General features: G+C 33.5%; 2 protein-coding genes across 2 annotated transcripts; one reads left to right on the top strand and one right to left on the bottom strand.

The window, feature by feature from the left end:
* The first annotated feature begins 3,535 nt into the window (after positions 1 to 3,535).
* LOC139896237 (actin-related protein 2) lies at positions 3,536 to 8,806 on the top strand. The gene is made up of 15 exons (XM_071878829.1): positions 3,536 to 3,715; positions 3,957 to 4,067; positions 4,223 to 4,357; positions 4,458 to 4,529; positions 4,631 to 4,709; positions 5,149 to 5,198; positions 5,812 to 5,915; positions 5,997 to 6,065; positions 6,147 to 6,210; positions 6,415 to 6,483; positions 6,783 to 6,866; positions 7,016 to 7,074; positions 7,437 to 7,503; positions 7,857 to 7,940; positions 8,475 to 8,806. Exons 1-15 carry the CDS (start codon positions 3,674 to 3,676, stop codon positions 8,547 to 8,549), a joined length of 1,164 nt encoding a protein of 387 aa, XP_071734930.1. The 5' UTR covers positions 3,536 to 3,673; the 3' UTR covers positions 8,550 to 8,806.
* Positions 8,807 to 10,171: 1,365 nt separating this feature from the next.
* Positions 10,172 to 12,642, bottom strand: LOC139896236 (membrane-anchored ubiquitin-fold protein 4-like). The gene is made up of 4 exons (XM_071878828.1): positions 12,501 to 12,642; positions 12,175 to 12,378; positions 11,246 to 11,416; positions 10,172 to 10,263 (listed from the first exon to the last, which is right to left on the bottom strand). Exons 2-4 carry the CDS (start codon positions 12,302 to 12,304, stop codon positions 10,208 to 10,210), a joined length of 357 nt encoding a protein of 118 aa, XP_071734929.1. The 5' UTR covers positions 12,305 to 12,378; positions 12,501 to 12,642; the 3' UTR covers positions 10,172 to 10,207.
* Positions 12,643 to 13,432: the final 790 nt, after the last annotated feature.

The raw sequence follows: 13,432 nt of genomic DNA, 5'->3' as shown, positions 1-13,432 counted from the left end.
TCTCGTTTTGGAGATCCTGCCGAGAACTCCCCGAGAACCGATTTCTGCAACCTTGCCTATACCTAAATATAATAAAAATCAAACTACTTAGTGGAAATTAGTTAGATCTCATATGTGTTTTGAGTAATTATTAAAGTCTTTCACATCCTTCCCCTCATATTCCAATATACTCGAGTAAAAAGATAAAGGCTTAAGAAAAACTAACAAGACACCTATCTTTTCTTTTCTTTATCTTCATTCCCTCTTAGATCAATCACTTCTCTCACAAAAGACAGAAAACAGTGCAAAGTTCTTTATAAAAGATGTCATCTTTAACACGCGTGAATTATGTTAGCAAATCAAACTGTTCATAAACTATAAAACTAACAAGATTCCTATATCATGATATGTAAACAGTGACAAAAACTGTTTAACACATCATACTTTGAACTAATCTAAAATCGACACACAAACGTTAAAACCTAGAGTGGAATAGACAGCGAACTCATTTTGCTTAAGCGTACGCGACAAGACGTTTTCGATGATTGGTTTTAGGTGTCACGACTTATCCTGGTTTTAGGACTTCTTGTTGATTGATATGGACATGTACTTTTATTTAAATTCATATTCAATATTCATATTGTCCATAACTCAAATCAGTCATATTGTCCATAACTCAAATCAGTTACTCAATTTATTCCTCACTAAAGATGTTGATTTTCGATCGATAGAAATAATGATAGTCACGGGTGGTCCCTAACTTATATTTGTCATCTGAATTATATACAGTAAATAATAATATAATAAGTAGACACGACACATTAAAATTCAACGCAACATGCCAACATCATATCACCAAATAGTCTCTTCTAATCAATTCTTTCTTGGTACAACAGTACATTTCCTTGTTATCATTATGCCTTTGACATGGAGTACTAACTTCCTTAAAGAAACATCATTCGTGATGATTTTAGACTCTATCCAACGCAGCTTCAATTTTACCCGTCAAATGAGGTGGAATGGGCTTTGACGCTCCTGACACCACTAATGGAGCGTTAAAATTTGACACAAAGGGGCGTCAGTCGGATACTTGATGGAAGAGAGAGGGAGCGTGAGATCTGGTACCAACCAATCACATGTTTTTTCAATTTACATTTATTATTTAATTTATTTTTTTCCCGCCTAATTTTCAATCAGATTTTACCACCCCACCCACCAAATATTTAACACAAAAACTTGACATTTTGGGTTAACGAGGGGTCAAATACAGTCACAGTCAAAAACCCAATTTTTCACCAAAAAGTGCATAATCCGACTCTGACGTCACAGTCAGAGTTAGGAATAGTCTTACAGTTTAATTTTCAAAGTTATGAATAAAAGTTTGTACTCACAAGACAAACAAAATACTCCGTATAAAACAACTTGTAAGTACGAGTAATTTTACTCTCTAGGCCCGATTAAAGTATAGAAGATTTGCATAAAATTTAAACTCATATAGTAACGAACTAAATTTCTACGTGATATGTTAATGTGTAGCCATTAGGGCTAAGTTTATTATTATTCTAAAAAAATTATTATTAGCTCAACCAAAACAATTACGAAGTACAAGCCACTTAACACAATTCACGCTTCCCATAAATTAGATGAACTTCGTATGTGAGACCTTTATCTCCCAACTTCATTATTTGCCTCTTATTTTTTTCAGATTCAACTTTAACTTTTTTTTTTTTAAATCAAAAGAGGACACTTCAATCAATGTTTACTTACCGACTTCAATCAAAGTGGGTGGTACCTAAAAAAATAAGTATAGAATCAGAACAATTAAATCGAGAGAAGCACTATAATCAAAAAGATGAATGAAGTTGGCGATGGTTGTCTGCTCAGCAGGGGTTGGTGATACAGTAAGCCTTGGAAGGGTATTTAAGTAATTAGTATACAAAAAGCTCCTCAAAAATTCTCAAACGCTGGTAGATCGAGGCGTCTTTAAAAAGAGATTTCTCAACCTCAAAAAACTTCAAACTCTTTCGATCAAACGAAACTTTTCATTACATAAAACTTTTTCATTAATTAAAAGCTAAAAAAACACTCCAAAAAGCTCGTTATCAAGCATGACCTAACTTAATTTCCACTAATAAAATACCATATGTATACATCTACTATATTCTCTTTCGTTTGGCTAAAACAAGAAATGAATAATTATAATTAACGAGACAACCCATTGGAAAAATATAGACATTTGTTTGTTACCAATGCAATTACAAAATACTTGTATGACTAAACGTAAGAAACAATTTACTCCGTATATAATTTGAGCCAAGATTATCATCTTGATATGATGATAATGACCGTACGAAAACCAACCTAACATGACACAAATATTAATGTCAAATTGCCAACAAACATGTCCCAGTGAACCACAACATAAAAGGTTCTATTAACACCTTCCAAATGTTGTCCTATTGATGCCATGAAGGGTGTATCAACATGATAATACCTCTGTAAGTAAATCTTCAGGCAATGGGTGTGATGTGATCAACACGTTGCCGAGTTTTAACATTTGGTGAACAAGTTCGCCTTTACTGCCACCACAAAATGCTTTATTAGTGAAGAGTATGCATCATTATTTTACTTCTATAATAAAAAATAAAAGTAAAATAACCTACAAAGTTGATTCATCGGGTAAAAGGGATGGTTTAGGGCTCTTTTTTCTCAAGTAAAATATTTATTCGTCACAATGGACGCATTGATTTGATTGGCCATCTCTAATACTTAATGTACTAATTTTGAACATGGTCCGTGCCGTTTTGAGTGGTTTATAGCGTTGTTTGACATTGTTCATTGATAACTCTTTTTTCTGTGTGTTCCATTGCGTGTTCCGTAGTTTATCGTTGTTTTTAACTTTTTATTTGTCCAGCTCAAAATTCTTATGTTGTGAGATTCAAAGCTAACAATTTACGTGAAAAACATTTTCACGCTTTGTTATTTACACCATCTAATTAACTAGAAGCGCATCTAAATAAATTTTGATAACGATAACTTTAGGACTGTCACTAACATGCATAAAATAATTGTACATACGATTACCGGTTGATATTTTAGTGGTGATTATTAAATTTACAATTTATAACATTTGGAACTTTGTCGTTAACAAAATGCTATTTATATATGTTCTTTTGTTGATTAATAATAATAATAATAACTATAACTACTACGCCTTTTTTTTACCTTCAAAACTAGGGAGTAACTTTTTTTTGTTTGTTCCCACGAAAGTTGCCTAGTGGTTCGGGACATGCATCATATCGTGGTGGTCATGGGTTCAATCCCTGCCTCATGTTCCTTTAAGCATGAGTTACGCGATTTTTCTTTAACATCTTGACCGTGAAACCGGTCGGTGCGGAGTCGTCAGAGGATTGATTTACCTTTTTTTAATTTTTTTTTTTTTTGTGTGTGTGAACTATGAAACAAAGTGGTAGACCCGGTTTTGCGAGTCGGGTGGGTTTTCATTAACAAAAATCGAATAATCGCAGTCTCAGTTTACACGCGAAGCAAATTAACAACAAACTCAAATCATCATCCTACTTTTTCATCTTAATAATTCCTAATCCAGACTAAATAAAGTAATAAACAACCATCCATCATCGTCACCGTCGTCGTCATCCGTCGCAGTCGGTCGTTTCATCTCCGGCGCGGTAAAATGGACAGCAAGAAGGTCATCGTTTGCGATAATGGCACCGGTGTAAGCTAATCATTTGGTTAATTCATCATATTTTACTGATCTCGATCTATTCATCGTGATAACAATGTCAATTGTTGTTAATTTAATTCGTTGATCTTATCAGTTGAGCTAATAATCATATTTATGAATCACAAGCACATTACTACACACACATTAATTAAATTTATAAATTATATAAAAGTGCATACATATTGACACATATACAATTTTCGAGAGTTTATTATGCTGAATTTGAATGCAGTATGTGAAGTGTGGTTTTGCTGGTGAAAATTTTCCTACATCTGTATTTCCGTGTGTGGTTGGTAGGCCGATGTTGAGATATGAAGAAACCTTAATGGAACAAGAATTGAAGGTGAATATCATAATTTTAAATAATCCTTCGAGCTCGATATATGTGATCGAGTATGTTACAATGATACTCCTAGTGTCTTGTTTAACTGGTGAAACTGTTTTGTGCATAGTGAGTAATTAAATTGAAAATGTGTATGCTGTGATTGGTTTGTACAGGATATTGTTGTTGGTGAAACTTGTTTGAATTTGAGGCATCAATTAGATATATCGTATCCTGTCAACAATGGCATTGTTCAAAAGTGGGACGATATGGGTCATGTATGGGATCATGTCTTCTATAATGAACTCAAGGTGAGCGTCTTGCCATCTTTTGATGTGTTGTGGGAGAACATGATTTTTAGTGTATGTTTCCTGTTGTAGAAACGTGTATTTTAGATATTCGTTGGCGCAGGTGGATCCATCAGAATGTAACATTTTACTTACAGATCCTCCTCTCAATCCTTCAAGAAACAGGGAAAGAATGGTTTGTACTAACAGTATGCTTTTAAATATTGTTACTATTTACTATTATATAGTTACTAAGAGCTGTATGCAAACTTAATTTTGGTTCAACCTTGATTCTAGGTTGAGACCATGTTCGAGAAGTACAATTTTGCTGGTGTCTTCATCCAGATTCAAGCTGTTCTAACATTGTATGCTCAAGGTGCTTATAGGGTAAATCTAATTTGACCTGAATTTTGCATGATCAAAATGATATGAACTTGATTATACCTTATTAGTAGTTGGTGAATCCATGTGTTTATCTTTAATCAGACTCAAGTTTAAAGTAATCCTTATTTCTAATGCTTATATCCAGGGGTGATTGTAGGCACAACCAAGTGGGTTCTTTGACCCCATTAAAATAATAATAAAAAAAATTATAAAGTACTACTAAAATTTATTTTAAATACGTGGTTTTTATGGAAGTAAATAGCCATTCTTTGGATTTTTTCCTTACAAATTATCACTCAAATTGTATAGGACCCCACTGGGTTTTGATGCTAAAATTGCCACTGCTTATATCAACACCTTTTGAAATAACTTGAAGAGTATGAGAATTAAATGTATCTTACTCACATAAATTTAATATGATTGCAAAACAGGCTTGCTTACTGGATTAGTCATTGATGCTGGTGATGGTGTAACTCATGTGGTAAGTAGTGTGATAATCAATAGTGTTCCGTGTTTCTAACATATCAACTATCAAGCACTCACCTTATATTATGATACATGAAATTCTTCCTATAGAAACTGAACAAATTTGCAAAATCTGTTTAACGAATAGAAAATGCATAAATAACACATCTTTTCGCTTTTAAAAATGCTTTACCATCCTTTTATACATGATGCTTAGCTTAATATGGTAAAGTGTCACAGTATTTTTGGAGAAGAAATCTTATATAGTCTGAGCTGGCTCCAGAATATTGTTATGTGATAGTCTTCTTACCAGTATATGTTTACGATATTTTAAACCTGGCATCTTCATAACATTGATTTTCTCATATGTTGCATTGGATACATGTTAACTAGAGTCTGTTTGTTCTCTTCATACATGTATACACATTCTTCTGTGAATTAATAGACAAGACTCAACATATATTGATATTGTTTGACAGCATTAGTCCTAACGTTGATTTCAAATGTACACCTTTAACATGCGTTTATGGTTTATATACTTTGAAATTCGTGCAGCTCATTATTTGATAATCTTTCATAGATGAGATTACTGATAAGAGGTATATGCAACTACTTACTGTGTTTCTCAGGTTCCCGTTGTAGATGGCTACTCATTTCCTCATCTTACAAAGCGAATGAATGTTGCTGGACGTCACATAACATCATATCTTGTCGATTTACTTCTTAGGAGAGGGTGAGTCTCATATTTCTCTCCATTTATAATATCATGCTTGTACCAGGACTGAAAATGGAAACTAATTTATCTTGTATGAAGTTATGCAATGAATAAGAGTGCTGATTTCGAGACTGTTAGAGATATTAAAGAAAAGCTCTGCTACATTAGGTACATACTTGAATTCACTTGTTTTTATTATTGCTATTAAGCATACAATTTGAGAAGCGGATTGTTGTCTATATGTTGCAGTTATGATTACAAAAGGGAGTATCAACTGGGACTTGAGACCACCATTCTCGTTAAGAATTATACTGTAAGTTTACTGTCTATTGTGCGTGTCTGGATGGTCTTGATCTACGGGATTGTTATAGTTGAAATGTACAAATTTAGATGGGCACGTTGTTAACATGTGTTCGATTTTGAGGAAACTAATTATCCTGTGATTTATTTCTCTTAGTTATTTGTTTGGATTTTCTCTTATTCACACATGTTAACTGAGGATGTTAAAATGCATCAGCTGCCAGATGGAAGGGTAATCAAAGTTGGTACGGAACGCTTTCAGGCCCCAGAAGCTCTTTTTACTCCGGTGAGTCTTTGAATATTACGATTTGATATCTTCTTTACTTGTATATGGTTTTTGTTATGTTTCTCTTCAAATTCCGGATACATTATACTTATCCATATACATACTCTCTTGCATGCAACACTCGTAGATTCTAACATTTTAATGTGAATATTCATATGGTTTGAACAATTATTTTGCTTCTCACAGCTCCTATTTACTGCATGCAACTTATACTTCAGTACTTAACTATATATACCAGTGAACGGATGATATGGTAGTCGGTGAATGATATGGAAATTTAATAAAGCTTAATCTTGCAGGAACTTATAGATGTTGAAGGCGACGGAATTGCTGACATGGTATTCCACTGTATTCAGGAAATGGATATCGACAACCGTATGATGGTAACATTTTTTAAGAGTATATATTAGCCAAAATTTCTTTTTTCAATTAAAGATATTATTATATTATGGTACAATTATTTTTACAGAGACGACTACTACATACACAAACACACTTGATTATTAACTCCTATTACATTTTTGTTTTGCAGCTTTATCAGCATATAGTATTGAGTGGTGGGAGCACAATGTATCCCGGATTACCTAGCAGGTTACATCGGCATCCTCCTTTAGCTACTTTCTACTTGAACTGCTGTAGCCAGTCTTATATATTATTTTGGCTACTTCTTAGAATCAAAACGAAAAATATGAATATTCTCTCAACGTTTTAATAGCCCTTTTACTGCTTTGAAGCTAAAAGTTTGAGCTTTATATCTTCTGTTCTCTACTTCTCATCCAAATTATGGACCTCGTTACGTGTTACCGGTCCATTCACTTTTAGTGACACCGCCGCATGCATCCTATATTCCTATTATTATTTGTACCATCACAACATCTATTTCACCTTAATAATAAATCATTATATTTGTTTCATCCAAGGCCTTACAAAAGGTTTTTTTTTCTTTGGTACAGGCTAGAAAAAGAAATATTGGATCGATATCTTGATGTTGTTTTGAAGGGCAACAAAGTAGGATTAAAGGTAACACCTGAAATTCGATAATCATATCCATCCATATTTAGTCTTTTTACATACTGTCTGAAAGTCATATTAATTGTTCATCTATACAACTATGCCCAACAAATTAAAATTGGTGGTTATGATATGTTCACTATTAAAAGTTGATATCAAGTATCAAAGAACTGAGTTACACACGTTCCGTTGTGTTTCTGCTAACAATTAATTATAGCTGTGTATAGGAAATGTAAAACATCATGCGTTCATCCTATCTGAAATCTGTAATATACTGGGGCAATCGATAAATAGAAAAAGAAACCCCATCTTGATTCTTCTGCCTTGTTTTGACTCATGTTTTCTGTTTATTTGTAATGCAGAAACTGCGGTTGCGCATTGAAGACCCTCCACGAAGGAAGCATATGGTGTACCTTGGCGGTGCCGTACTTGCAGGAATTATGAAGGTCTGTTTCTTTTCATTGACCTCATCTCGTAAAAAAACGGCACTGTAATTTGTGATTCTTCCATGTTAGACGTTGCTTCAAATCATTAGTAATACTAGAACAGTACAACACGCTCAGGGAATATATAGTAACATCTAGAGCCTGTCATAATATTTTTTTCTTTTTCAGTTTTACTCAGTATTGTTAGTTACTCTCTTTATTAGTCTGATATATGTAGATGTCAGTTATTCGTAATCACCATTTTCAAAGGTGACATAAATTGTACCTATTTGAATATTGTCAGTAAATCATAAAAGGCTCTGGAAGCCTTTAAGATTTTATGATGGTCAATACAGTGTTTTTAACAGTATGGACGTATGATACAATCAAGTGAAGCATTTGTAGCGGCCTTGGACACAATTTGTTTAAAAATGTTACTATTGAATCAAAATTTGTTCTCGTTAAATCTGATCTTTTGTTTCTAGAGGTTATCTTTGATAAATTTTGTTCATTAGAAGCTGAATTGCCAAAAATATATATGTTGAATTCTCACAGGATGCACCTGAATTTTGGATTAGCAGACAAGATTATCTGGAGGAGGGAATCAGTTGCCTTAGCAAGTGTGGTTAGAAATAATTTCAACAATGTTTACTAGTTGTCATTGTATTTGAAGAGTTAGGAAGTAGAAAAATTAATATAAATTGGCCGCTTTCTCTTTGGTCGTTATGTTCGCTAGTCATCGTACCTTCTGACTGTATAACCAAGGCCCTAGATTCAAATTGACTGTGTTGGTAGAAAGAAAGATGTATGTTAGCTAAAAACTACAGTGATTCTGATATGAAAGCTAAGATGAAACAGAAACATGTAATGAAGCTTGTTTTGTTTAATACGGCGTACATTTCATTTGTTTGTAACTTTTTGATATTCTGGCCAAACACTATATGACATTGGACCCATGGTGAAACATAGGACCCAACTATTTGATACATTACCATTGTAAGGGCAAAAAAAAGAAAGAAAAAAAAAACTACGTGATCTTAGTGTGATTTTGGCTCATTTACGGCGAAGATCCAAATTCTTACTTAAAATGGCAATCACCAAATACATTAAACGAGTCAAAGGTTTTCCAACCAAATATTAATATGCTTACAACTTTTGAATATGCTTAGAAGAAATAATAAAAGTTGACGGTCAGCTCGGACACTAAGAGCAGAAATCAAGTTCTCAACAATCAGAGCTGTCCACAGTACTCGTGTTCCTAATTGAGTTGTAAGCTAACATAAGATGATATATTCCAAATCTGTCTTTTCAGAATTGAGAAATTGTTCGAAACTCACAACAGATATATAATGGTAAAAGTTAATAACTTAAAGGTGATTAGCAAGGATAAGAAGCCCGAGAGAGCTTGTATTGATTGAAGCCGAAGCTACAAATGTACAACAAAAAAACTAACAAATTATACATAAAACACACTACACATAATAACATGATGTGATTTCCCCTCCATCCAACACATGAAGCAATGTGGACAGCAAGAAGGTCATCGTTTGCGATAATGGCACCGGTGTAAGCTAATCATTTGGTTAATTCATCATATTTTACTGATCTCGATCTATTCATCGTGATAACAATGTCAATTGTTGTTAATTTAATTCGTTGATCTTATCAGTTGAGCTAATAATCATATTTATGAATCACAAGCACATTACTACACACACATTAATTAAATTTATAAATTATATAAAAGTGCATACATATTGACACATATACAATTTTCGAGAGTTTATTATGCTGAATTTGAATGCAGTATGTGAAGTGTGGTTTTGCTGGTGAAAATTTTCCTACATCTGTATTTCCGTGTGTGGTTGGTAGGCCGATGTTGAGATATGAAGAAACCTTAATGGAACAAGAATTGAAGGTGAATATCATAATTTTAAATAATCCTTCGAGCTCGATATATGTGATCGAGTATGTTACAATGATCACTCCTAGTGTCTTGTTTAACTGGTGAAACTGTTTTGTGCATAGTTAATAACTTAAAGGTGATTAGCAAGGATAAGAAGCCCGAGAGAGCTTGTATTGATTGAAGCCGAAGCTACAAATGTACAACAAAAAAACTAACAAATTATACATAAAACACACTACACATAATAACATGATGTGATTTCCCTTCACCCAACACACGAAGCGATGTGGTATGGCACTGTTTACACATTATTTTCCCCAGACCAACTGGTTTCACAGCCCCAAACTGGAATTTCACCGGCTAATGAATCTGAACAAACTTCTTACAATATGGTACATGCACAAACATTCTTCTTTGGAGCCTCATCAATCTTCTTTTCTGTATAACAATATAGCAAAAATATACATTTCCATAAAAATCATAATATGCAGTATGTTTAGGAGCTACTACCATATTACATACTGGCTACAGCAACATATGTTTCATTGTCTGGACATCAGATATTGGCAAATGACTTCAATCAGAAATTCAACTTTTCCCATAATGATATTACCAGTGGTAATAGTTTGTAACCCTAAGAATCATGCCAATATGAAGGGACGGAGCATTTTGAAAGTTAAAGGTTCACTTGCTATTCAGAACTTATGTGTCATTGTATATAGAGTAAATAGTTCAACGTGCACAACCAAAGGCAAATACCTTGCTCAAGATGGTAATTCTAATCATAACATCCTAAAAGTACATTCAATTGTTATGAACTCATTTAATCAATAACTGCACCGAACGAATGCCAAACAAGGTACTCAAGTAAAAAGGACGAATTGACACATTAAAACCTGGAGCAGCAACATTTAGTGACACATGTTACAAACATTTAAGCGACACACCTTACATAGGCAACAAAATGATAGTGACTTCTTACATATGGCTTTTAAGTTTTGAGTAGATATTATTGACCATGGCAGGGAATAAATAAGTTCGCACCAAAAGTAAATTAATGTAAATTCCCTACTGGTCGACATTTGACCATTTAAAATCAATCAAATAATGAAGACTTAATTTTTTAGTTATTGCATTCACTACTTATCTTATATTTATGGCATTCTTTCTGGTTGACTAAACAGATTCATCAATACCTAATTAGATGAAACTCTGTGATCTTAAATAGATTTGCTTACTCGATAAACTTAATATGGGTAACATGTATCAATGTATCATTATATATTAACTCTATAAGGGAACCCTAGAGACTGAGGCGTCAAACTCTTTGCAGAAACTGGCATAAAAGATCAAATAAATAGAAGATAATTAGATAACTCATATCACATACATTTTAACGAGGTTAACTAGATTGAATTACCTGTTTTTGCTTTAGTTAAAGACGTCTGTACAACAGCATGCATAGTAATTACCCCATTCGGAAGCTCCCCAAAAGGCGTTCTGCACTGGCCAACAGTTTTGCTGTTTTCCAAAATTTTCCCCGCGTTTATTAGTTTAATATCACTAGCTGATTTGGGTCCACCTTTTTTATCTGATAAAAATGAAATAGTCGTATCAGATAACAAGTACTTGGGCGACTTTCAGCATGAAAGCACCAGAAATTAAAATATTTATGCCTCTCAAGATAGCAGACACATCACACCTCCACAACACATCACATATACTTTCTTAGAAAGAAAGATATAATGATATCAAGCAGTGTAACGACACACAACAAGCAATTATTTGGCATTTATCTAAAATATAGTTTTTGTGCAGCATCTATCGTGATAATGATGGTGTTTAATATGTTTTTATAATATTCTATTTCCACGCACCAACAAACAAGAGACAATAACTCAAGCATACTCGAGGATTCCTCCTCTTTTGCAAGTAGATTCTTTCACGATTCCAATTTCCAACTAATTACCCAACGCATCATATAGATGAAAGCGTGATATTCGTAGCTAGTATCCCCTTAGTCTAAGACTAATGTAATAAGAAAAGGTTGGGGGAGATTTGAATTGCCGAATAAACTAAATAAAGATTTACTTTTCACATCGAAGTGTAATAATATAATGCAGCCCTTCTTTATAACTTTGAAAAAATTCATAATTGGGTCTATACAGTCTTTGTGTATCCATCTTATAAACTTCAGTACATGCTTAATCTAAACACTAGTCCACGCTTAAGAACCTCTCATAAATTTAAATGAAACTGACAACTAACTAACGCAATCATTAAACATCATGATGCAATACTAATGAATACATTAATAATCGAAAATGAAGTGACCTAAATCTGCCTAACCTTTGGGCCACTCAGCCACAATTCTCTCCTTAAGCATGGCAACGGTTGAAGCCGGTGAGTACCGAAACGGACCCATATCCGATCCATCAAGCAATCGAAACTTGAGCTCTAGAAGATCTTCTTCCGGCATTTGTAACACTTCCAAATATCAGCTTATTAAAACCCCTAGGATCACAAATTAATAGTATATACGGCCTAAAAAACCTGCATAAAGTTATATTGCACAAAAATTAGCAAAATTAACAAGCAGAAACTAACAATAACAAAGTAAGATGGATTAAGTCCTAATTAGCATCATAACAGAAACTGGATCAAGCAGCGGATACCTAATTGTAGTTGAAATTGTATAAAAAGAATAGAGATAGGTATATGTGTATAATTTGGGTGACTTTGAATCAGGCAAGATGAGAAACCCTAGACCCGATCTCGAGGCGCACTGTTGATGAGTGAGTGAATTTAAAACCCAACTAGTGCGTTATGCGTTGTTGCTTTATTGCAAGTTTGTATTCGTAGTTTGTACATTTTAATTTGTAAAATGTAATTGCTGTATTGTACTATACATAATACATATTTTTACTTTTGTGCCAAAAAAAATATTTGTATTCGTATTTACTTTTGTATATTTGTGTTATAATTCTAGAATTTTGTTTGTGTTTCCATGTATGAATGAAATTAGCTCTAGTTAAAATTTATGGCTGAATCTGATGCTTATTTTTAAAGTTGAAAACTGAAGTTTATTACAGTGTATTTTTTATGTGTTTTGTAACTACTTGAAACTTGAGCGTATGGTTATCTAATTGACTAATAAGGATAATGTTAAATACATTATGCAAAATAATTAAATGAAGACTTTTTATTAATTTTTCATTTGATAAGCTCTATTTTATTTTTTTTAAATAAAGATTATGGCTTAGAGCTTGTTAAGATCATAAGCTCAAACTCCATAATCTCTCATAAGCTTGCGCGTTAATAAGGGATGGCAAAAAAATTCGTACCCAGCGAGTAAACCCGAAATCTGATATTTTTTGGTCGGGTTTGGGCCGGGTATGGAGTTGATGCGGTTCCGGGTCGAGGGATGATTTTAGACACAAACCCGATTATCCAGCCCGTATACCCTGAAAAAGACCTGAGTTCATATACTTGGCCCGTATACTCGATAACCCGAACCATAAATCCGATTACTCGGCCCGTATACCCGATTACCTGACGCGTATACACACAAAATAGAGTTGAATATTCGTAAGATAACTCATTTATC

The sequence above is a fragment of the Rutidosis leptorrhynchoides genome, chromosome 3, assembly GCF_046630445.1.
Source record: "Rutidosis leptorrhynchoides isolate AG116_Rl617_1_P2 chromosome 3, CSIRO_AGI_Rlap_v1, whole genome shotgun sequence".
NCBI lineage: Eukaryota > Viridiplantae > Streptophyta > Magnoliopsida > Asterales > Asteraceae > Rutidosis > Rutidosis leptorrhynchoides.
This window is presented reverse-complemented; position numbering and strand designations above follow the sequence as displayed.